The 25,455-nt window shown below is 56.6% G+C and overlaps 1 protein-coding gene across 1 annotated transcript in view; it reads left to right on the top strand.

Annotated features, from left to right (window-relative positions):
- The window catches only part of NAV1 (neuron navigator 1), a 61,024-nt gene that overhangs the window by 11,680 nt on the left and 23,889 nt on the right, over window positions 1-25,455 (top strand). Inside the window, exons 4-5 of the mRNA XM_068995877.1 lie at window positions 18,961-19,063; window positions 22,761-23,126. Coding sequence (XP_068851978.1) covers window positions 18,961-19,063; window positions 22,761-23,126 — 469 coding nt within the window. The remainder of the gene's footprint in view (window positions 1-18,960; window positions 19,064-22,760; window positions 23,127-25,455) is intronic.

Here is a 25,455-nt window from a genome sequence, read left to right as displayed (position 1 = left end):
CAGAAAAACAGGCAGAGCTGTGCCCTGGGTGCAGCAGCCTGTGCTGTGTGAGCTGGAGGGGACATTAGAGAACCATAGAATAGTTTGGGTTAAACCATTAGAGATCACCTTGTTCCATCCCCTGCCATGGGCAGGGACACCTTCCACGAGACCAGATTGCTCCAAGTCCCATCCAACGTGACCTTGAACATTTCCAGGGATGGGGCAGCCACAGTTTCTCTGAGCACCCTGTGCCAGGGCCTCACCACCCTCTCAGGAAAGAATTTCTTCCTAATCTCTAGTCTAACCCTGTTCCTTTCAATTTAAAGCTGTTCCCCCTTAACTGCAGCGTGGCAGAGGGGTAGAGACATACCTTTAGCATTGGAGAAAAGTGGAACCATCTTTATTTCTCATGCCAGCCCTGCTGGGGGCCAGCCTGCATGGTTGGTGTCTGGGGGAGCTGCATGTCCCACCTGTATGCATCTTATGCAGGGTTGTGTCATCAAGAGTGACAAAGCCGGCAGTGAGACCCTGCAACCAGATAAGCTTCTTCAAGAGCACCCAGTCCTGGCCAAACCTAGCCCTTTCTGGTTCTGTTGGGAGCCCAGATTGCCTGAGGCTTACACCTCTGCTTTGTCATGGGCCTCAAGCGTCCCTGGCACTGGCTCTGCCCCAGCCTGGCTCTCCCAATTCCACGGGCTGGCTTGAAGCACGTTCAAAGCTGCAGCACAGGTACAACTCTGTTGCTGGCTATTTATAGCGTGTGAGCTTTCAGCATTGCTGTGCACTGAGAATAACTCACTGAGGAGACACTTCTCAAAATCACGCGTTTGTCGCCCATGCGCAGCGTCATCATCTCAGGCTTCCCACATGTCAGCTTGGGGTCTGTTGTGCTCCTGTGCCAGCCTGGATTGACACTAAAAGGGGTTTACCCCAGTGATTTTTCTGGCCTGGAGATTCAGCTGGTTAATCATGGCAGGGCTTTGTGGCCCAGTCCTTGTCAGGACATCATCAGCTTTTGCAGGGAGTGTGGCAGGGAGCGGTTTGGGCTCTGTGAAACCCACCTCACAGAGAGCAGCCCTTTCATAGCCCAGCATGTGAGATGCGGGTGCTGGCAGGGAGGGATGTGCATGGGGTGTGCAGGAAACTGCTCTGCGGGCTGGAACCTGTGGTGATGAAACTCATCAGCTGAATGAACCCCTCAGGCTGGAAGTGTTAGACGCTGCCGGGGTATTTCCAGTTCACTTTGTCTCTGGTCTGGCGTTGTATTTCCAAGCTGATGCAAACAAGTGGAAGAATAGATAGCAGCTAATTCACATTGATCGCCGTGATGCGGGAGCTCCCCGAGGTGAGCTGGGGCTGGCAGAAAATGCGCTGTGGGCCATTCGATAGGGCCAGCACATCCCTCCCTGGCCATTTCCCAATGTGGTGCTGCAGGGGACATGTTGACAACCTCGTGGATGCTTGCTCCCATATCCCAAGGTTTCTCCCAGCTTTGGTGGTTCAGAGGCCCGAGGCAGCTTTGCCAGGGTGGGCACAGAGTCATGGGCCAACCTGGCAGTGGTGAAATCAGGTAAGGCAGGGTTGTTTTGGCAGGCTCCAAGGTGGGAGCACTGCTTTGCAGGAGAGGGGACAACAAAGTTCCCCTCATCTTAAAAGCAGGAGGAAAGGCATTTGATAGATTCTGGCTGGAACCTGGGACTGTCCAGCTCCGCCAGGGCAGGACCAATGTGGAGCCAAGTGTGCTGAGGCCACCATCGGTGCAGGACCCCTGGCCACCCAGCTGTGGCCTTTCACAGCCACCTTGCATTTAGCCTCCAGACCTTCACTGCACCAAGGGAGTGACAAGGAGATGGCTCCAAACTCCCAACAGGCAGTGCAGAAGCAAGGGAAATAATGACGTTCAGCTTGCTCCCATCCCAGCAGGGAGGATGGACAGATGATGTCCTGCAAAATTCTGCTACCGTGAGTCCAGAGGAGCATGTGCTGAATCCTAAGGAGCTGGACTTGCACTGCAGCCGAGCTGTGCAGGACTTGAGGTTTCTGCAGACTGAAGGGTAGGAGTAAATGGAGTCTGGCTGCATTGGTGCTTGGCATGGGGCTTTCTGTCCTGCTGCATCAGGGCAGGGATGCTGGAGGGAAGCAGCTGTGGGGAGTCAATGGGGACAGCCCGGGGGCTTTTCTCTGGGACTGCCCCATCCACTGGGTGTGGTGGAAGGTGGCTGCCCTACGCTCCTGCCTCTCCCGGACCCCAGGTTCATTTAAAAATGTAACAAAAACCCTTCCAGGGAATTGGGGTCACCCTGGATAGGCCATGCATTGCACCTCAGGGTGGGCAATGAAGAGAGGCCCTGGGGGTAGAGGTGCCAGTTGGCACCTCTTGGCTCCTGGTAGTGATGGTACATGTACATAGACTCAGCGGGGTTAAAATCCTTCGTGGCCTGGAGAACATGTCATTGCTGGCCAAGGGGAAGTATGAGCATTTGCATGGCTCCCGGCAGGTCTGAGTCTTCTCTGCTCCAGGCTGTATGTAGCCTGGAGCTCACAGCTCATCAGTGCAAGGTCCTTTGGCAAATTCCATTTTGATGTCTCAACCCGGGTGGTGTGAGGCTGGATTTATCACTGTCTGGACCTCCTGTCTCCCACTGTCGGGTGGTTGAATGCATCAAAAGCTGTCTGCTTTTGATCCTGACCCTGTGGGGAGGAGCAGTGCCCAGAACCTACCCCAGGCCTCTTGCTCCTCAGCCCTGTGCTGGTGGTGCCACAGACATGCCTGGGATGGGGAAGTGAAGGGCCCTGCCCTATGTGGTGCCTCACCTTTCTCCTCAGGACTCTACCTTGTGCCCCAGTGATGCCAGGGATTGCTGTAAGGCCAAAGCCGGTGTCCTTCAACATTCCAGGCTGAGTACAGCAGCACTTGGGGGCTGATTCACCAGCAGACCGAGATCCTCCCTCCTTACAGGCTGGATCATCTGGAGGAGGGCAGACACTCCAGCAGCAGCACCTCCAGCCTTCTCATTTCCATTTCCCTGAGCCCTTTTAGCTGTGCTTTTGCTGTGCTGTGCCAAACAGCGTCCTGGAGTTGCTGAAGCACTAATATCCATCATCTGGCCGTGGTCTGTAGAGCACTCAGAAATTTGGTGCTATTTTCAGTGAAGTTTTCCAAGTTGAGCTTATTGGCTCGTGGGCATCTACTCCCAGATGGAGAACATGTGGCTGATTCCTGCGAGGGGAGGGGAATGGCCCCACTCATAAAGCAGCATGGGGGATGAGTGAGGGAATCTCATCCTGGAGCCTGTGAGATGCTTTCAGGACTGTGCAGGGTGGGGCCTGGAGGTTGGGCTTTTAACGCTGCTCCTCTGAAAGCAGAATCTGCAGTGAGAGGTCACCCGTCAGATATTATGGTGGGGAAAGTACAGTAACCTGGAGGCAGGATTCGATCTCAGCTCAGCAGCTGTTTGCACCGCTGGGCACTTCCCACCCTGCTCACTTTCAAAAGTGAACAGCAGGTACTTGGCACACAGTCACTGCACTAAAATGGGTGAAACTCTGGGGGTTCCTGCAAACCTCCCTGTCTGGAACTGAAAAATGAGCACTGGCAAATGGAACGGCACACGAACCCTGAGCTCCAAATCAAATGTAAATTTACAAAGCAGCTTTTCCTGCCTCACATTCCCAGGTGGAGCATGGTAATGCATTTCCAAGCCCAGCTGCTCTGTGCCACAGCGGTGACCAGTGGGGCGAAGCCGCGCTCTCTTCGCTCTGTTCCCCATTTGTCCATCGCTGCCTTGCAGGGCAGAGGTGCGGGTTTGTTTTGTGGCTGAGATTCTCATTGCCTTTGTGGGAATAAAGCAAATTGTGTTTGGTTGACATTCTCTATAGCTTCAAAGTCAAATAGAATCTGGGTTGCCAGCTTCTTTTTGTGTTTCAGGAGATGCCTGTTTTCCATCCCAAACCATCCATGTTTTGCAGCTCAATAGCACATCCCAGACAATGGCTTTAGAAATCAGACGCCTGCATTTGGACCCACAGTGCTGAGGCAATGCCAAGTGGTGCGTGGGGTGCCAGAATTTGTGCACATGGGGAGAGAGAAGAAGGAGGAAAAAAAACTTGCTCCGATGGGATGTTTCCACAGAGATCATGGTAATGATCTTCCATTTCCATATAGCTTTTCATCCACTGGCAGAGTGTGCTCACTCGTAAGCCGATGCTACGCACGTCCTGTGTGGGGAGTGCAGCAGCTGTCCTTAAAAATCGTGTTGTAAGAGGGAAGCTCTGGAACAGCAGTGCGGGATCTGCCTGGAGTGAGAGTGACTCCTGAGACCGCAGGGATGCTCAGGGATGCAGGAAGGGATATTAGGAGGAAATTCATTACTATAAGTGTGGTCAGGCCCTGGTATAGGTTGCCTAGAGAAGCTGTGGCTGTGCCATCCCTGGAAGTGTTCAGGGCCAGAGTGGATGGGGCTTGGAGCAACCTGGTCTAGTAGAAGGTGTTAGGTCGAGGTCCCTTCCAACCCAAACTGTTCTATGGTGTTTGTGTCCCTGCGCCGCTGGGTACAGGAGTGACCTTGCTGCTGCGTAACATCATCTTAGTCCTTCCCCAAATCAATGTCAGCTGTGGGCTATGCCTCACATCAGCCAGTGTCCAGCTCAGAGCCGTGCCATGGCCAGACATGAGCTGGCATTTGTCTTTCTGCAGTAAGAGCCGTGTCACGAGCTGGGAGCAGCAGTCAGGGTTTATGGTCAGTGCCGGAGCAGGCTGCATCCCACACCGACACACAGGGTTGTTTTGTTTTCCTGCCTCATCCATTCCTTTTTCCCTTGGTTGCCATGCTGGAGGAGCTGTTAGGCCAGGGAGGATCACAGAACTCTGAGGAGGGTCAGTGAGGCCGCATCTGCTGCCGGAGCGTGCGGGAGGTTGGTTAATACACAATATTCCCTTGTCCTTCCGAGTGCCTCTCGCTTTCCAAGAGCAGGGAGGCGAGCCTGGAAGCTCTTCTTCTCCCCTGTGCTGAGATGGGTTTGCAAAAGCTACAGTTTCTTCTGCTTTTTTTTCCTCTCTTTTCCTGCCCCGGCATTTTTCCCTGGCCTGATGAATTTTTAAACAAAAACATGGTGAGGAGAGAACAGGAGAGAGGGGAGAAAACCCAGGAGAGGACATGAGGAAAAAACTCTGTTTTCCAAATCAGAGTGATTGTGAGTGGAAGTGAAAGTTTAGGTTGTGTTTTTAATTTGAAAGTTCCAACTAATTTAAGTCACTTTATTGACAGGAGAAAATACCTTCTGCAATACTCTTTTTAATAAACTCCAGTTTTACAAGTAGAAGTAGTAGTTGAAAACTACCATGGAATTATGGAAGTAAAAGGCAGCTGCTGTGCTCTGTAATTCCCCCTGGCTGTGCTGGGGGGTCAGTGTTCCCTGGAGGTGGGGGACTGAGGCTGGAGGAGGGGGAGAGGCAGACCCCCCTGCAGATGCCTCTGGGTGCTTGTCCATCTGTTCACAGGGGATTGCAGGGTTGATTACCCGCATGTGGTTGCTTTGCACAGGGGCAGATGTGGACAGATGCGGTTCCTTGCCTGTTGGTGCAGGGCAGTGAGCAGATGTGGGACTTTGGGTGCAAGGGGTCAGAATTTGGCCCAAACTGGAGCCTTCCAGCTGGAGAACTGGCTGGTTAGTGCTGGAGAAAGTGGAAGAAGGCAAGAAGGAGTACAAGGATGGAGAGGAGAGGTGGAGGTAGGAGAGGGGGTTGGCTCACCGAGCTGAGTATCACCAGGGAGCTCAAATCCCATCACCAGGAAGGCTTGTCCTGCTCTCTAAGCCAAGCTCTGACCTGTGAAAGTCACCTGGAGAGTCTGAATTGCTGATGAAGTTGTGCGATATCGTGGACACCGTTTTGTGCCATGCCTTGTCCCTCCAGAAATATTCCTCCACCATGTCCCAGTGATGCCTAGTCCAGAGCCAAGTGTTGGTACTGGCCACTCTTGCTGCTGTCCCTCAGGCCGGGCTGGTTTCTCACAACTGTCACCTTGGCAGGTAGATTGAGTGTTGTTGGAAAACCAGCTTGTTGTTAGAAATCCACTGCTGTCACACTGTGCAGAGCAGAGAGGGCTCCTTGCAGATCTCATTGTATTTCAGGCTGGAAAAGAAAAGAAACATTTTATGGTAATTTTTTCAATGACTTTCCAATTTTTTTTCTTGGTAAGCTGTCTGCAATCACTTACAGTGTTCCTGAAGGGATTAATTACTCACTGGTGCTCATTGTGCGTATTTCATATTCTGAACTCTTGGATGTGATGTCTGCCTTGGATCGAGCGAGGGGTCACATGGCATTTCTTTTTCCATCCTTTCTCCCCTGTTCTGTTCTGTCAGGCTCCTGGTGTGAACGCTCCCCGTTGCTGCTGCGGTGGGTGCTCGGTCAGCGTGCCGCACGTGATCCCGATTTCCCTGCTCTGCGCTTCTTTTTCAAGGGAGTGTAGCCAGAATAAGACAAATTGCTTCCTTGTTTGAGTGACTTTTGGCTGATGCTTTCCCCCCAAGCTGTAGTGTTGGCTCGGCTTCTCTTGCAGCAGTTGTGGCTCTGGGCTGTGCATCGTCAGTGCTTGGACAGGCCCCCACAGCAAATTTGGGGAGAAGAGCTCAAAGCACATTGCAGAGCTGCTTCCCACGGCGAAGAGGGCTTGTGCTGTGCAGGCAGCCATTGCGTGGAGCTGAGATGTCTTAGAGGAGATAAATCCCGGCTGCAGTCTGCCAGGGACCCCTCTGTGCCATCCTTGAAGCGTGGTATTCCCAGGAGGGTCTGCCTGTGGGACGGTGTGCGCTGGCGCTTTGACAGCACAGGGAATGGCATTGTCTTGAGCTCAGCTGGGGATCCCAACTGTCCAAGCTGGGGGCTGTATCTCGGTGTGGTCTCGGCACGCTTAAAGGGTCCTGCAGCCTGCAGGGAAAGGGGCTTGTCGGTGTGTGGGATCCAGAGGCGTGTGGCCACTCACCCCTTGTGCCTCGAGGCTCGTGGCTGCTGCTGTCACATGTCACTCAGCCCTTGGTGTTGGCAGGTGCATAGTGAGGGCAGCCACAGGAGCTGGCACACAGTGAAGAGTCCAGAGACTCCACTGAAATCCTTCTGATTGGCGCTGGTGCCTGTTGTGGAGCACTTTCCACCCTGTCTGTCCCAGGTACTGCCAGCCTCACAGTAAAATTTGGAGTTGTAGGTGGAACAGCAGCTCTTTGCATAGAATAGTAAAGTGTGCCGGCATCCCTTCACTCACTGTAACGCAGGTGGTGGATTGGAGGTAAGGAACACTTCCTACATGCTGGCCCCTAACCCCTGGGACACCTGGGCAGTGACTGAGTGGTGGCTCCCACAGAGCTTTCTGGTCCCAAGCATGCCCTTCCCTCCTGTGGCACAAATAGATTTCCTGAAGGAGACAGGACCTTCCTTCTCTGCAAGTCACCTTTAGTGGGAAAAACACAACCGCTGCTCAACAAAACCTTTCCCTGGTGGTGAGGACTCTCCAAGTGCACTGTGAGAGGGGGAGCAGGTCTGGAAGCAGTTGGAGGATGGTGTGGGCTGGCACCGGGAGTGGGGAACCATCAGTGCTAAGAATAGACAGTTTATCTGCATCCCTCTCCCTGTGAAGGGTGCTCGAGGCACTGTGCAGCAATTAACACAAGTTTGTAATAACACTGCCGGCAGATCCGCAGCTCAGCCTTTGGAGCTGGTGTCAAATTTGGCTGTGTATGGATGTGGGAGACTGGTGCTGCTGAACTCCCTAGCACACACCCAGCATGTCCCTGGCACAGCGGTATGAGGCAGTGCTGTGGGGCAGCAGGATGGAGTCCTGGGTGCTGGGTGTGGAAGCCCAGGATGGGGAGAAACATGGGGCTGGTGCTGCTCCTGGCTCCGGTGGGTTAGGCACCTTTCCCAGGGAAGTGGAGGAGTAGCAAGGCCGGCAGAGGTAATGGCAGTGTTGGTGGGGAGGGGAGCAAGCTACAGGCTGTGGCAGGGCATGATGCTCTGTACCCCTGACTGCAGCAAGGGTGGCCCTGGGGAGCTGGCACAGTGGGCAGGGGAGATCATCTGCAGTGGTCAGGATCACCCCATGCTTTCCACTGAGTTGGCAGGATGCCTCATCTGCTTCTGGGCGGGGGCATGAGACACCTGGAGAATGCAGGAGGTCATTGTATTGCTGTCAGAGCCATGGTGCCCTCTTCAAGCAAACCTCCTGCAACTCACCATGCACAGCTTCATCTTTGGGAGAGTGTGAGGGGTTTGCTTTGGGGTGAACATCACCTGGGCAGCTGATGTTGCAGACTGAGGGGACCCCAAAATCTGTGATATGCGTGTTGGTCTTCAGCCCTGCCTGGGCTGCTATTACAAATGCTGCCACGATTTTTAGGGGTGAACCTTGCCCCAGTGCGTGGTAGGACCAGCAGCCCTAGGCACCCCAGCAGTGCTCGCCCACCCCACTGCCAGGGACCGCAGGTGCAGGGAGAGCCCGAGCCTTGCGGGATCCTGGTGATCATATGTGCAGCAGGCTTGTTTCCGGCTCCCCCGCAGGCTGCTGCTCCTGGTGCCAGAGTGAATTTGGCACCTGGCCCTCCTGCGAGGCTGGGGAGGGGGAGAAGAAAGGCCAAGCCCTCCTCGCCGCAGGCAGGAGATTCAGTTCTCCCTGGGCATTCACAAAGATCGTTTATCTCCGGAGCAAAGCCGTGGTAACCACGGGGCAGAGCGTGAAGGGCTGATTAGGGGCTGTTCGACGAGGGGCGCCGGGGTCGCGTGCAGGCACTTCCCTTCCCATTTCCAGGGCTTTCCATGGTAATGGCTCCTATTCTCCTCCGTTGTTAGGACGTCACTCACACGCAGCTCCAACGACATCTGTCAAAACACGTCTCCCTCTGTCCTTGGCGCTCCCGGGGAAGAGGGATCCGTTGGCCCCATAATGAGCCTGACATCAATTAATCATCAGCCTTAAAAATTAGCATCGTGGCAGTACATGTTGGAGGAAAACGATTCCCCAGATGGAAGCAAAAATAGCCTGTGTTATCTCCCTCCTCCCGTGGGATGTGGCAACAATAGATCCACTAACGAGCCTGGAACTCGTTAAGCTGGGTTTGCCCCCCGAGGTGCTCTGCCTCCTGCCCAGTCTCTTCTCTCAGCGGGCTCTTGAGGGACCCTCTCGTGCAAGGGCTGATGATCTACCCTGGGGTCTGGCCCTGCTGTCAGCTGGACCCTCGTGGTGCACATCCCCCAGGCTTTGCAGAGAGCCCAGGGTGAGCTTGCAATGCTGAGCCCCTTCCTGAGGCTGAGCGTTTGGAGGGTAGCAGCTGTTCCAGGGTCTGGAGTGAAGGATGCTCATCCCTGGGTGGTGCTGCTGGGCCGAGTTGGGGGTTTCAGCTGGTGCCTCAAGGACATGTCCCACTCTGGGAGAGCTGTCCCTTGTCCCTCTCCAGAGTGACAGCTCTGAGGACTGCTGGTGCCCACATCTTAGTGAGTGCCAGCTCCGATATTCGGGAGCTCAGCAGTGGGCTGGAGGTTTCCAGAGACACCCTGTCTGGGGAGTGACTGGGGCACTTTCTCTGGAGGCTCACAATGAGCTGCTCTTTGTGCCTGTGCCATGCTGGGATTTTCCATGCTTGGAGCTGCTCTTCCTTGCATCCAGGCGAGCTGGAACCCCAGGGAGCAGCTCTGCCACTCGTAGCCTCCTGCCACTCTGGTTGACCACCCCTGGTACTTGGGAGGTGAAGAGTCCCCATTGCCAGCTGTGTTTTAGGTCCATTTGGGTGCCTCTGATCTCTCAGTGTGGAGCAGCTCCACAGGCTGCAGGGGAAGCTGGGGAGGACATTTTGCATTCCTGCTGGAGACACATGAGGACTCTTTGGCCGATCTGGTGATGGACAGACAGACCAAGTGTCTACCAGAGCCCAGCTGAGGCCGGGGAGAATTGTGTTTGCAACGCATTGCTCTGCACAAAGCTCTCAGTCACAAGGCGAGGGGGACAAAAGGCTCCCTGTTCACTCCGTCCCAGTGGGTGCAATTCCAACAGTTAAAAAGCAAATGTGAGTTGTTTGTCTCTGTGAATATAAAGCTTCCCCAAGCATGGCCGTATTCTGGCTGGGAGTGGGGAATTTGGCTCTGCTAATGACTGTTCTCCTGCAAAACAGAGCCAACTCGAGCCAAGAGCTGCCCGGCTGGGCCCTTCTCCGCTGGCCCAGTGCAGGGATGTGGGCTGGGGAGGGGAGAGGCTCTGGGGACTGATAAATGCCCTTTCAGCCAGGCCTGGGCACCCAGTGGGGAGCAGTGGGGAGGGATGGGTGTGGGCACCTTGGTCTCTTGTACCCAGGGGTGAGTGCCACCCGTGAGCACCCTGCCACTGCCTGGGACCTTCTCCCATGCCCAAGGGATTCAATATCATCAACAATAGGGAGCCCCAGGGAGGGGACATCAGATCTACTGATTTGGGGAATCTTGGACTGGGAGTCCAAGGGCTACTGTCACAGGGGCCTGGGGTGAAGGAGGAATGACTGAATCATGTGCTGCACCTGGGCTTGGGGTGTGGACACATCCACACCATCTCCATGGATGATCCCTGGCAGTGGTGGAGCTGTTGGGATGGCGTTGGTGCCTGTGCCCTGTGGCTTCCTGCATGTGGCTGCCCTGGGGGCCTGGGGTGCTTGACCCCCGTGTCCGTGACAGCCAAGCCATGCTGGGCACAGCCCATGGGCATCTCCTTCTCCCTAGCTGCTCCTGCATTTGCCCCGTCCTCCCCTCAACTCTCTGGATCACAGGGCCTTTGGAGAAGGGCTGTATACAGTGAGGGAGGGTCATTATGGGGTTAGGACATGGCTGTGACCTGCACTGGTCCTGTGCCCTCCCTTCCCTGCAGGGAAGCCAGATTGGTCCTTGATATGCTGTCAGCAGTGGGTGCAGGGTTCCCCATGCACCCACATCCCCCCTCCTCCACCAGTCAAAGCTTGGAGTGAGAGCTGGCGACGTCCCCAGGTGCGGGGCACATCTGGAGGGCACCGAAGCAGTTAAGTGAAGGGCTGATTTGTGCTATAGAAACCCGCAGTTCCTTCCTTTGATCCTCTGAATCAGCCCATTGCCTTCCTCATATAAAGCCCCATTTATCTCTGCTCTTCCCAGTAAGTTTGAAGGCGGTCGCGGCTCGTGGCTCCTCGGCAGCAGCGAGGAGCCCAGCTTTCTCTTCCGCTGAAGCAGAATCAGGTGAAATCTCTATGGCAACTGGCAGATGACAGGGAGTCTTGTTGCCTTGGAAATGAGGCAAGGCAAAAAAAAAAAAAAAAAAAAAACCAACAAAAAACCACCCAAAAAGAGCCATCTGGAATTTTGAATTTCCACAATGTCCAACCTGCGTCTGGTGATGCGTGGGGAGTGTGAACCCGCTGCTGCCGGCTGCTCCAGGGCCTCTGTGCTGGGGCCTGGCTGCGCTGTTCTGCCTGACCCTGGGGAATTAGGGCTTTTTTCCGTTTCTTCCCCACTTTTTGGCTTTTTTTGCGCAGGGTCTGTAGCATCACCCTGGCTGTCTGCTGGTGGCTGTAGGAAAGGTGTTCTGTGTGGGGCGTTTGGGGTGCTGAAACCAGGCTGGACACAGCTGTGCCGTGTTGGGGGCCAGCATGGCACTGGCACACCTTGGTAATGCAGAACCATGGGGAGAATGGCAGGCTCTGGGGCAGACTGAGGCATGGAGTGCTGCGTGACCAGTCTGACCCTCCTCTGTCAGCTTAGCACAGATCCCAGGTGCAGTGACCACTGGTGACACTGTCTCCGTGTGCCCAAGGCCTTGGGGCTGTCAGCAGGGAGTTAGTCACCATGTGTGACTGCCACTGTGTGTACCAGTATCCAGAGGCTCGGGGCACCCCTTGGAGCATGGATTTGGCCTGTTCACCTACCACCCCCTCCTTCCCAAGCTGCACAGTTGTTTCCATGGGTTATTTTGGAGACCATAGTGGGTGTTGGGATGCTCCCAGCTCCTGTGATGCTTTCAGGAGTAGCTTTGGAGGCAGGGGTGGCTCTGGGATGTGCAGTGCCTTGTGCAGGAGCAGGGTCTGTCCCAACACAGGGGATTTTGGTCTCCCCTGGCTCATCAGCACAGGGGAACAGAGGGCAGCACAGAGGTGAGATGCATGGACATGGAGCAGCTAGAAGCTCTGGAGCTGGAAAAGGAACTGTGGTTTGGATGTGCAGGTGGGGTGGTTTGGGGCCAAGTGCAGCATCCATTGAAAGAATAACCCACAAATGGGCTGGAGGCCCAGTCTGGATCTCTCCAGCGGGTTCACTTGGAAACTTGTGTATGGGAGAGACCCAATTAAGTAGATTTATGGCTGCTCTAGCCTGAGAAAGTCTGAATCCCTTTTAAAAGCTTGGCTCACTGGAGCCAGACGGGGTCCAGACTCCAGGTCTCTCAGCCCTGCCCTTGTTACAAGCAGTGATTCGCAAGGCTTAGCAGCCACGATCGCCCCTGAAGTGCTGATTCGGCTCAAGTCCCAGCCTGTCACTGCTTCACGGCTGCTTATTGTCTGCTCTCACCTGCCAGAGGGGAGATGGTGGCCCCCTCCCACAGCGTGGGGCTGCCCCAACCTGCACTGGTGGCAGTGGTGGGAATGGTGGTAGTGATGGGGATGGTGTGGTGAGGTGGGGATGGTGTGGTGATGGAGATGGTGTGGTGAGATATGGGGATGGTGGGGTGAGATGGGGATGGTGTGGTGAGATGGGGATGGTGGGGTGATGGAGATGGTGTGGTGAGATATGGGGATGGTGTGGTGAGATGGGGATGGTGGGGTGAGATGGGGATGGTGGGGTGAGATGGGGATGGTGGGGTGATGGGGATGGTGGGGGTGAGATGGGGATGGTGGGGTGATGATGACTGCAGTGGTGGGAGTGCAGTGATAGAGGCAGTGAGTGCAGGCAGGGAATTCACTTCCTCCCCTCTGCAGCCACCCTTGGAGCCTCCCCCAGAGCCATGTCATTTTGAAGAAGGGTCCACCAAGGTATGATATGTGGGGTGGCCGTGCCAAAGCGGGGTCCTGTCACCTCTCTGCCTCTGGCTCTGCAGGGGCTGGTGCTCCTTGTGGGGCTTGGGCTCTGCAGGACACATGCTATCCCCACAGTGCTGCCCACTGTAACTCCATTGCCTCCCCCAAGACTTGCTGCTGGCCTCTCTTCTCTCAGCCAAGGCTATGAGAAGAGCCACCTGCTGGGCTGTGTCCAGCCTCCTTCCACAGCCTTGCAGGGCTCCGTGCAGGGCAGCAGCATGTGCAGAGGCCAGCCTGCTTTGGTGGAGTCACGGGTGGGGACCTCAGGTATCTGCAGCTTCCCCCTGCACATCCCCATCCCCGATGGCAGGAGGCTATGCTTCCATGTCCATGGGGAATAGCACCTCCAGCTGAGGGGCTGCTGCTGTCATCCAGGGAATGGTGGCCAGGCTTTCCCCATCCATCTGCCTGAGGGTCAGCAGAGCACCGGTCAGCTGTCCAGATACCCTGGTACCCCATTACCTGGGTGGCCCTGTCCCTGCCCCTCGGGGAGCAGGACCCTCTCCTGACACTGCTGCAGATGATGCAGGGCTGGCAGCCAGCTCTTTGCTCACACCCATGAAAGCAATTAAACCAGGAGTGCTAATGAACCTGCTGCCTTCTGGGTGGGGCAACAGGTTTGCAGGAAAGAGCGTGATGCTTTCCCAGGGCATGAGCAAGTGTGGAAGACATGCTCTGCCCAGCCTGGGTGCCCTGGGACATCTCCTGAGAGAGAGGGGTGATTTGGGGCTACTGGTACCTCCTTGGTGGGAGCATGCAGGGATTGCAGGGCTGAGCTAGAAGACAAGGCCAACACTGCAGACTTGGCAGTTACCCACCAGAGCCCTGTTAGCCATCTCCACTGCTCGTTCTGCCTGTTTGGGAGATGTTGCGGGGAGAAAGACAGTTAAGCTCTAAAGAGAAGGACTGGAGGTTGAGACCATCCCGCTGCTCAGCTGTCCAGGAGTGGGAATCAGAGCTGGATGTAATAATGCAAGATAAAGTCATTTCCTCCATTCAGGAAGACTCTGCTGTTGGCGTACCACAATGCCGGTGATAGAGTTGCAGGCTGTGGGCTGTGAGTGCAGAACCCGCAGGGCTCAGTGAGGTTCACACCAGGCTCGGGCTGTTGGATTTCCCCTCAGGTAGTCTCTGAGTGCCAGAGTGGAGGGTTTTCAAGAAAAATACCAACAAAACACTGCCTGTGCTGATTCATTCATAAACAGGACTAGGAGCAGGGGCTGGGGCAGATGGAGGGAACAGTGTGAGTCTGCTCGAGGGTTCGTGGAGCCGGGGAGTGCAGCAGGGCTGGAGGAGGCTCACAGCCCCATGAGAATGGGTTTTATTGCAGAGTTTATTTGTGGATTTTTCAATGCACTGGAAGGAATTGAGCAAGCAGTTTAAAATGTTTTCCAGCCTGGGGAAATTCGTTACAGCTACTGTGTAATAGGGGCCCACTGGAATGACTCAGGAACACCATGCAGCCTTTCCCGGTGAATTCCTGCTTGCTGTTGAAATCTTTACTGGGTCAACAGGAGTCCTTTCCCAGTTGGATCCTCTGAAATGAGACCAGTTGGGTCTTGGGGGGCAAGAAAACACAAGTGTGAGTGCTGAGTGAAGACAGGTGCCGACGGTTCACCCATGCAAGCTTGGCACCCTTGTGCCAAGGGTTGGTATCATGTCCCGTGGTCCTGCTGCCTGAGTATGGACACGTGGGCACATGTGCGAGGTCACAGGCATAGGTGATACACATGCACCTTTCTGCAGGCTTTTGCTGCCATGTGGCCCCCACACGAATGATGCAAACACATACACACACACACACATGCAAGTTTCTGTGCCGAGGCACATGGGGCACACGTGTCCCACGGATGCAGCCCTGCCTGGCCCCAGCGGGAGCTGGTGGCCACATGCTTCTTTGAAATGAACTGTCAGAGCCATTTGGAGTTGATTATTTCCTCATTCCTTGACGTACTTGGCCACGTCGGCAGCACCCAGCTGCGGGGCCACGGCTGCACCCCAACGTGCAGACAAAGGAACTGCTGCCGCTTGCTCTGGGAGGTGGCGGTGAGAGCTGGACATGAGCACAACCTGGAGCCTTGTCCAGCCTTGTCCAGCCATGGTTCTGTGCTGCCTGTCACAGTGAGACTGGCAGCAAACAGTGCTGTGCCTTGAGCCACCCATTCCAGCACAGCTCTCTGCTTCCTCCTCCTCCTCCTCTTCTTCTTCCTTTGGCTGCCGCTGGCCCTGCATCCCACCTTGCAGATGCTCCTTCTCATGGTGATGGTACCTGCTGCTGTCCCAGCTTGGCCAGGCAGGAGGTGGGGGCAGTGGGCACTGTGTGGGTCAGGGCCGGGCACCCTCAGTGCCAGGGTGCTGGGTGTGTGTAATGTTGTGGTTGGCACTGGAGGTCGTGCCAGGGAGTGCTGCAAGCAAGAGGGTGTTTAGGGGTGGGCTGAGGCTTCCTGCCTCAGTTTCCTTGTGTGCCAAGTGGAGCTGTATCATATTTGCTGATGTTGAAGAGAGCACTGAAAGGGCTCAGTTGAGAAAGGAGTGTTGAGTGAGAGCTGCTCAAGCACAGCAGAGAGTATGGGCAAATGAGACCCAGCCTGGCACAGGGACAGGTGACTTGAGCAATGGGGCCTGGTGACCTCCCAGTGCAGGGCCTGGGGACAGTGGCTGCATCTCAGAGCTGCCCTGTGCATGGTCAGAATGGGGGGCAAAGGGCCAGAGCCAGCACCCCCTTCCCTCTGTAACAGCAGGATGGACGGAGCCTGTGAGAGCAGCAGCATCTGCTGAGGGGCTGCAGGCCAGCCTGGAGCTGGGGCAGGGAGACATCAGTCCCTGAGCCTGCAGCTCCAGTGGAGTGGGGAATGCTGTGGAACACATCCCAGCCATAGCTGCCGGGAAAAGGAGCCTGGCCTAGGCCAGCTGTCCGACTGACCCCACCACGGCATGGGCTGAGCCTTCTCTGCTGCTCCATGCTCCAGCAGCTGGAAACATCTGGCTGCACAAGCTTACTAAATCGATGTGGGGAGGAATCCAGCGCTCTCCTGCTGTTCCCACACTTCAGCCTCTCCCAGTGGCTCCGGTTTCGACTCAGCTCTGGCATGCGGTGACTCGGTGAGCTCTGAGCCAGCCCCTGGCCCCTCGCTGCCCCTGGGGAACAGACTGTGGGAGTCCCTCCCGGTGTCACCACCTGGACAGCACTGTGGGGGCAGATGGTGGCACTTCAGTGCTAGCAGCAGGATGTGTGCCAGAGGTAGGTGAGCAACTCTTCCAGTCCCAATTCCAGGCCCTTTCCTGGGTGAGAGTTGCTGCTTTTCCTGGAGTCCAGAGTGACCTGGACTGTCACCCAAAAACTGGGGTGATGTCATCCAGGCATGGATGGCCAGTGGTGCAGTGGATGAAGCTGGGGATGTGGGTCAGTGCCATTGCCCTGAAACTCCTATCCCTGGGCCCTGGGATGCTGCTTCTCACCACTGGTACCCCAGCAGCAGAGCAGTGCAGGGGAGGTGGTACCCCTGTGCCGGCCCCTCAGTCAGGGCAGCTGGGGACACAGTGCGGGCTCGCCCCGCTGCTCCTTGGATGGGGGTGGCTGTAGCAGCCCCGCTGGCAGTGGCACCAGGGAGGAGGCAGCGCCAGGCCCCGGCGCTGGCTCTGTGCCCAGGGGAATGGCTGCGGGTGGCCATGGGGGGGAGGCAGTAGGGGTTTTGGGAGGGAGCCATGCCCGGGAGGAGCACACTGCCGAGCTGGCAGGGGTGGGAGACACTGCCGGCGCCAGGGGACAACAGTGGCTCTTCATCCCATCCCACCCTGTCCTGTCTCAGCACACGGGGACGTGGCACTGCCGGGGTGTGCGTGCCACCCCCTCCGGCTGCAGGAGCTGGGTCTGGGTGACAGCACTCAGTGAATGAGGCCAAGGTGAAGGAGCTGAGGGTGCCGAGTCCTTCCCTAAATGGAGACCCACCTGGGGACACTGGTGGGTGTTGTATTGCTCTTCCCTGAAGTTCAGGGAACCCAAAGCTCCCATTGCCCTACACACTGCAGTGTGACAGCTGGGGACTTGGCCACAGGTTCCTGCCCTGCCATTTCAAGCCTGAAAATCCATCTTTGCAGGCAACTTGAGGGCAGGACCTGGCAGCTTTGAGGTGCCAGCATGACCCTTTCTCCCTGCCCCACCAAATGGGCACAGTGTCCCCATGTCCCTGACTGCAGAGCAAGGTGGGTGCCACCCTTCAGCACTGAGGGCCTCTTGAACCTCCACTGCCCCCTTCCATGTATGTAGCCGCCTCAGCTCCATCCCTCTCCTGTACTGCCTGTGCATCCCCATCCTGTGGCTCTGGGGACCACTTGGAGCTTCTGTGCCTTTGATTAATTCTTCCAATCTCCACAGTGGAGATTTAATAATGAGTTAATAATGACTTGTGTCCTGATGAGCCAGGTTCTGGGAGCTGGACTGGGGTGATTGGACACATGCAGGGATGGGTGTCCTTATGCTCTGATGTGGCTGGCCACATTGGGTGCCCTGTGGGCTCACCAGCCCTTTTGCCTCATCTACAACTGACTTTAACCTGCTTGATTGAACCCGTCTCATCGGGGCTGTTGCTGCTTGTCACCCCCTTCCAGGCTCATGCGTAAATCGGTGCCGCTTCACTGGTCTGAGGTGCTCCTACCCGGGCAGGTGGGCGAGGGGAGCCTGGGGGGCAGCATCACCCATGGGTGCCGCCTCTGGCTTGGCCAGAGTGCGATGGGGACAAGGGACACGAGCCTTGCTTGAGCACTGGCGTGTGGCTGTGCCTTTGTGGGGAGCTGCTGGGGTGTGTGCTGGCAGCGTCCCCCATCCCCATGTCCCTGCAGCTGGGGTGTGTGCTGTCAGTGTCCCCCATCCCTGTGTCCCTGCAGTTCACACGGTGCTGGTGCCGTTGCAAATCCTGAAGCACTGGTTGCCACGTTACATTAGGAGGAGCCACATGCCATGTCTCTGACGCCTGCTGTCACTGCAGATCCATGGCAGGCTGCAGCTGAAAGGCCTGAAATCAGGGATCAAAGCCGCTGTGGCACGGATGTTAGTGCCCGGAGTGTACACAAGCGGGACGGGGACACGGGGCTGGAGCCATGGCCTCGAGCCCACAGCACTGCTGGGGTTATGCCAGGATAACCCCCCTCCTCTGTGCAGGTGTCTGTGTTCTTACACATCTGTGCAGGTGTCTCTGCGGGGTGTGCCCATGCCTCTGTGTGCAGGTGCATGTACACGTTTGTGGATGTGCCTGCAGGTATGTGCACAAGTGGTTGTGATATCGGCAGATGCACATGCACATGTGCATTTTGGGGGGTGCGTGGCTCTGTGTGTGTGTACACACCCATGCCATGGGTGTACACACCTGGTGAAGCCCCAAAGCAGACGGAGCTCGGGGGTACTCAGCTCTGGGCTGTACCTGTGGGGGCTCAGTCCCTCTGGCTGCTCCAGCCCTGCACAGAAGCAGCCACTCCTTCATGAGTGGGGCTCAGTGTCCTCCACTCCCTAACATCATCTTGGTCCCACTGGCTGCACACCAAGTGATGCTGCTCCAGCACCCATGTTCCCAGGCTGGAGCACCCCTGGGGCCTGGGGGATGCAGGGGCAGGTTTGGGGACATTCTTCCAGAACTGCTGCTCCTGTCACCTGCGTGGGTCCTATGGCCCCACTCAGTCTCTGCCAGCTCATCCTTTCTGGACTAGACATCCCCATCCCAACTGCATGCTTGGGAGTGGCATTTCAGGGTGGTGCAGATCCAGCCTGGTGCCAGCCTTGCCCTGCTCATTCCTGGTGGGCAGAGCCAGGGCTGTTGGTCATGGCCATGGGCAGGGGGATGCTCCAGCCAGCCATCCATTCATCCATCCATCCGTCCGTCCGTCCGTCCATCTGTCCGTCTGTCCCTTTAAAACCATCACCTTGTCTCTCCACAGACCCCGAGTCCCAGAGGAAGAGGACAGTGCAGAATGTGCTGGACCTACGTCAGAACCTGGAGGAGACCATGTCCAGCCTAAGGGGCTCTCAGGTGTCTCACAGGTGAGGCCCTGGCACTGGACCCTCCCCACTCCTTCCCCACAGTCAGTGTCCTTCCTGGGGTGGATGGGGAGCGGCTCTGCTCCTGGTGAGGGCCATGTGGGTGGGAGGGAATCAGCAGTGCTCCATGCCCTGGGGACCCTGTGCATGGAGGCTTGGAGAGAAGCCCCCAAATCCATGGGGTGTCGTGTGGTGCTGCAGCAGAGTCCTGTCCCTGAAAGTGCTGTGGAACAGTGGGAGTTGGGGAGTGGTGGCAGTGAGGGGAGCTGGCAGAGCAGAGAGAGGGGATGAGGTCTGTTCCCAGTGGTCAGGCGACCCTGTATGGACCACCGGAGGTGAAGGTATCTCCTGTACCCACCCCACTTTGCACCAGAGGCTCCATCCCTATCCGTGACTTAGTTTTTCTGCTGTGTGTAGGGTGATGATGGAGGAACTCTCAGCCAGAGCCCAGGAGCAGAGGTGGGGGTACCCTGGGGTGCCCTGCCCAGATTGGAGCGAGGATTTGGTGGGGATGGGGACAGGGTGAGCAGTGGGTGGAGAACCAGAGCACAGCGCTCTGACACACGTCTGGGACTGCCTGTGTTCCCCTGGGTCACTCACTTGAGATCTCCCAGGTTCCTGCTTCACTCTGGATTTGCAAGGTTGTGTGGGTGTCAGCCGGTTGGGAAAGCGGGGATGTGGGAACATCCTTTTCCTGGAGTGTGTTGCCACCTCGTGGTCTACCCTCGATCCTGTTTTTTGTCTTGGAAGGGACAAAAAGCAGCAGCTTCCTCCCACCTTTCACCCACCACACACCATTACAAACCTTCTGTGTCACCCCTCAATCAGCCTTGCCCAGGATGAAGCAGCCCCTTGATCTCCCTCTTCATCACCTGAAATCTCTAGACCTTGCTCGCCCTTGCTGTGCTTCCTGGATGTTTTCCGAGCCAGGAGCAGCAGAGAGCCACATGTGGCAGTGGGATTTGCATGGGGCCACAACAATATTTTCTGAGCTGGCCGTTTCCTGAAGTTATCCATTACAGCTCTGCCATCCCTTTGCTCAGTGCAGGGGCTGGGTCAGAGCCCAGCACTCCTCATGCCGAGGCAGGGCTGCGTTGTGTTCAGCTCCACTTTAATCGCTGTCAAACTCCACCCCCCTCCTCACCTCAGCGCTGAGCTCCTTCAGAAATCCTCGTCAGCTCAGGTCTTAGGAAAATAGGGCGAGGACATTAAGGGTGATTAAATTAGCATTGCTGGTGGGATTTGACTCTTCACTATCACTTCCTTTCCTTGATGAGCTCTGAGTACATCACATGGTGGATGCCTCAGCTGCATTCCTGCCATGGAGAAAAATGGCTATGGATAGCCCAGGGATCCCTACCCCTGCACTCTGTCCCTTTCAGCGGGACTTGAATATGTGAAGATCTTCCCTCTTATCCCATGGCAGCTGAATTTATTTGGAAGCTTTTTTTATTCCAGTAGCCCACAGCAGCCTCGGCAGCTCCCTGCATCCCTCCAGGAGCTCCTCTGCGGCTGTGAGCCAGATTTTCCTTTCCCAAAGCTGTGTCAGCTCTTCCCTGGTACATTGTAATTACACACGTACCCACTCATTCTGCTCCTGGGAACACTTCCTACAAGTCTGTCCAATACAGATGTCATCTGCAAGTCCTCTGGATGTGCCTGCATCACTGGTGTCCTGTAGCTGCTTTGGGCTCTCTCTTTATTCCTTCCACAAACTATTTCTCAAATCTCTCTTGTTATCCTCACTGAGTTCTTCCATCCAGTGGCTGAGGGCTCAGTCTTTGCTGTTCCCTTGCTAGGGCACAATGTTATTCCTGAAAGATGTCACCATACTCCTGCCAGCAGGGCTGCATGAACTTCCTTGTAGCTTAGAGAATCATGGAATCACAGAGTCGCTGAGGAGACTCAGTGGACACTTGGAGGACACTTGAAGAGAGCCTCTAAGATCACAAAGTCCAACCATTTCCACAGCACTGCCATGTTCACCCCTACACCATGTTCCCAAGTGCCACATCCACATGTTTTTTAAACGCTTCCAGGGATGGTGACTCCACCACTTCACTGGGCAGCTGTGCCAGGGCCTGACCACCCTTTCAGGGAAGAAATTTTCCCCCATATCCAACCTAAAACTCCCCTGGCACAGCCTGAGGCCGTTCCCTCTCATCCTGTCCCTGTTCCCTGGCAGCAGAGCCCAACTCCCCCCGGCTGCCCCCTCCTGTCAGGGACTTGTGCAGAGCCACAAGGTCCCCCCTGAGCCTTCTTTTCTCCAGGCTGAGCCCCCCACAGCTCCCTTGGTTGCTCCTGGTGCTGCAGACCCTTCCCCAGCTCTGTTGCCCTTCTCTGGACATGCTCCAGCCCCTCAATGTCTTCCTTGTCATGAGGGGCCCAGAACAGAACCCAGGATTTGAGGTGAGGCTTCTGTTCCTCCTGCTCAGAAACATCGTTGGCATCTGCTCTGAGCTGCCGGCAGCACATCCTCAAACAGCCTTTGTGCTGCCGACAAAAACAAAACCCTTTTAGCTGCCCCTTTTAGTTCCGCTTTAACAAACTTCCTAAGTTTTTTTATGTAGTTCCCTGTTTTAGATTCAATGCTGCAGCCGGGGTTTGGCTTTGGGTGCTCCTGCAGGAACGTTTAATCCAAGCTAGGGAATAATTTACTGATAGTAGCGTTTGGAGCCAATTCGAGGACTGTGGGTTCCCAAGGAGCTGCTCCAAGAAGTAATCATTTCTCGTGGCTAAATTTAGTTTTAGCATCACTGTTTGCCCAAAATACACCCCGAGAGGCGCAGGGAGTGATGGAACTGCCCATTCCTGAAGCGCTCGCAGGCTCTGGGCTGGCTGCAGAGCACTGTGCTTGTGGGCAGCTCCTGGGGCTGGGCAGCCCTCTCTTTGGGGTCATCCTTCCCGCCCAGATGTGGGGGTTCAGTCTGCAGGGGTTCAGTGTGGGGTGCTGCTGCAGGGACTGGTCCCGGGTCTGTCCCTCATCATCCTTTTGCTCACAGCCTCCACTCCCTGGCGTGGCTTCCCTGGGATCAGTGCCACCACCCCAACATGTCCTTTCCTGGATCTGGTGTGATCTTGAGGTGAAGGTGTTGAAGTGCTGGGGGGAAAGTGGCTGAGCAGAAGCAACTCAGACACAGGGGAGCATTTCTGGGCTTTCCACTAAAGGTGCCCTATTTAGTAGAGTTCAGCACAGCTGGATTTTGGGGCTGGGGCCAGTCTCTAGAATAGTGCTGACCCCTCTCCCAGGTGTGTTTGCTGCCAGTCCTGGTGGCACCCCTGGCCCTGCTCTGAGGTGGGTGGATGGGGCTGTGGTGGAGTGCTGTCTTTGTGGGTTGACTTGAGCACAGAGCCCCCATCACACCCCGTGTCCTATTCCACCATCCCTGGGGAGACATGAGTATCACTGAACACCATGGTGTGCATTTCCCGGTGGGTCCTGGACTGTGGGACACTGGGCTGGCACCAGGCAGGGAAGGAGGGGACTGTCCCTTACCAGCTGAGATGGAGTGCGGGACAGATGGCATCCCTACAACCAAGGTCCTGGGAGCCTCTGGCCTTGCCTGGCTGCCTCAGAATGGGCAGTTTTGGCATCTGAACACTTGCAGACCCAGTTCTGGGGGGGGGGGGGTGAGGCAGGGCACAGACCTCCACTGCCCCCTGTGCCCTGCCTTAACCCCCTGACTGCCTGTCCTTGCAGCTCCCTCGAGATGACCTGCTATGACAGCGATGAAGCCAACCCACGGAGCATCTCCAGCCTCTCCAACCGCTCCTCGCCGCTGTCCTGGCGCTACGGGCAGTCCAGCCCACGCCTGCAGGCCGGGGACGCGCCATCGGTTGGGGGAAGCTGCCGCTCCGAGGGCACCCCGAGCTGGTACATGCACGGGGAGCGGGCGCACTACTCGCACACCATGCCCATGCGCAGCCCCAGCAAGCTGAGCCACATCTCCCGCCTGGAGCTGGTCGAGGCTCTGGACACCGACGACGTGGAGCTGAAGTCGGGGTACATGAGTGACAGTGATCTGATGGGGAAGACGCTGACAGAGGATGATGACATCACCACGGGGTACGTGCCCGTGCGGGGAATCGTGCCCGGATTGGGGCTCTCCAGGAGGTTTCACCCACTCCTGTTCGGCCGGTGGTGGGGGAACCCCTGGCACAGTGGGGGCAGATGGAGTGGTACATAGGTTACAGCCAGTCTAGTTAGGGTTGGATCATGTCCCCACATCCCAGGAGTGGGATGCAGTGCTGGTGGTGCTGGGCCAGCTGGGTGTTCTTGGGGCTGATGGGCTCCTGAGCCAGAATGAGCTGCTCTCCCAGCATGTGGGAAGTGTCCAGCTTGATCTGGGTGTTCCTGGAGCAGGGAGCTGACAAAAGAGCATAGTCTGTGGCTACAGAAGCCCTGAGCCAGAGTCCTGCTGGGGTGAATGCTGCTGCTTTCAGAAGTGCTCTCCAGTTTACACCAGTCGGTCTGAGTGGCTTCCTGTGACCCTGGCACTGTGGGGACATCCTGTGGGACTGCCGGTGGTCCGTGGTGGGACAGGCCGGGTCAGATCTGAGCACTCCAGTGAGAACTGGGCACCGAAGTGTCATTGCTGATGGATGACTCCACATGGAGCAGGGTGTGCTGCTGAGCAGAATTCCTCCTTCTGGGACCCTGTTGGCCTCCATCCCTCCACCCATGGGGCCAGGGGTATCTCCTGCCAGATGGGCACAACCCAGAACTCCCAGGGCTCACGTTTTCTTGCCAGATGTGTCCAGCTCCTGCTGCACTGCTGAGGTGCCCCTGACTCTGGCAAGGGTCCAGGGTTTGAACACGTTGGAGGTTTCCTGTTTCAGCACAGGAGAAAATAAATAACTTGTGCATTTGAGCTGTCCCAGAGCCCGAGGAGGTATTTGGCCTCCTGACAGTGCTGCTCTGGCCCTCCTGGGGTGGCTGTAGTCATGTCAGTTTGGTGCAGGATAGAGCACAGCCTGTGGCTTCACACCCATCCTGGGGCCAGTGCTCCCCAGATATGGCCTGGAGGCACATGTTGCAGTTGCAGGGGACACACCATCAGCTATCTGCTGGCTTCTGCTCCTGCCACGCTTCAGCTGTGGGCTGAGAGTGTCTGCAGCACTGTGGGTGTCAGACCCATCCTCCCCATGGACACTTGAGGTGACCTTGGGGGCTGCCCTGCTTGTGAATGAGGGAGCCTTGTGCTGGTTCAACACGGACCCTCCTGTAGATCTTAACCTATTGCTTGGCAGCCAGAGGTGCCCATGTCACCACGTTCTGCCACTGGACTGCGAGGTGTGATTGGCAGTGGGGTGGATTTGGACTGCCCTGGATGGCTGAGGTTGCAGCACGGCTGGCCATGGGGATGAAGAGTACACTGCTCCCCATCTCCCTCTTTGTCTCATTTCGGTGCTGCTCATGCAGGTGGATAACCTCAGGGTGCCCTTGGCTTCAGAGGCAGTGCCAGGAGGGGTTACTGGAGCAACACTTTGTCTCCATCAACCATGGAGCAGGAGGAGTGTGAGCAGGGTCAGGGACCCACAGCAGCTCAGCCCTGCACTGCTATGGACAGGATTTACTTCTCCTTCAGGAAGGCACAAGCTTTGGGGATGGATCCCTGCATGGTGGAGCCTCTGCGAGGCCCTGGCAGCACCACAATCCCCTGGTGTGGGTGAGGCTTTCAGTGCTGCGGTGAGCTGGGCCATGGCCAGGTGCCACAGTCCCTGGTCCTGTGCAGAGTCCTCAGCATGATGCCCTGGATGTGCCTGGAGTTCTCTGCCATGCCATGCCAGAGACAGACTGGGTGCTGTGTGCTGGGTACCCTCCCCATGGAGGGGTGCAGGAGTGAGCCAGGGCAGCGCAGGACCCCCTTATCCGCAGGGGCATGTACTGGGGATCAGCCATTTCACCGGGGTCGTTGCAGGCACAGAGCCGTGTAGTGACCTACACAGCTTCACAGCTTCATCCCAATGGCCCCACAGCAGGACTTGGGGGGTGTCTCCCAGAGTGGGCAGCATGGCAGGGTCTCTGTCCCCAGAGCATGACTTTGGCTGGGTGCTGGGGTACACTGAGGTGCCCTGTCTAGGAGCCTGCACACCCTGCGTGCAGAGCCAGAGCAGTAGAGCAGGGGCATTGCCTCCTACTCAGAGCCAGATGAGACAAGGAGGAGCTGGTCAGGAGCGCTCATCCAGCAAAGCCCCTCATTCAGACCCCGCTCATCCAGCACAGCCCCTCATCCAGCCTCCCTTCACCCAGCACAGCCCCTCACCCAGCACAGCCCCTCATCCAGCCTCCCTTCACCCAGCACAGCCCCTCACCCAGCACAGCCCCTCATCCAGCCTCCCTTCACCCAGCACAGCCCCTCACCCAGCACAGCCCCTCATCCAACCTCCTCGCT

The sequence above is a fragment of the Aphelocoma coerulescens genome, chromosome 26, assembly GCF_041296385.1.
Source record: "Aphelocoma coerulescens isolate FSJ_1873_10779 chromosome 26, UR_Acoe_1.0, whole genome shotgun sequence".
Lineage (NCBI taxonomy): Eukaryota > Metazoa > Chordata > Aves > Passeriformes > Corvidae > Aphelocoma > Aphelocoma coerulescens.
This window is presented reverse-complemented; position numbering and strand designations above follow the sequence as displayed.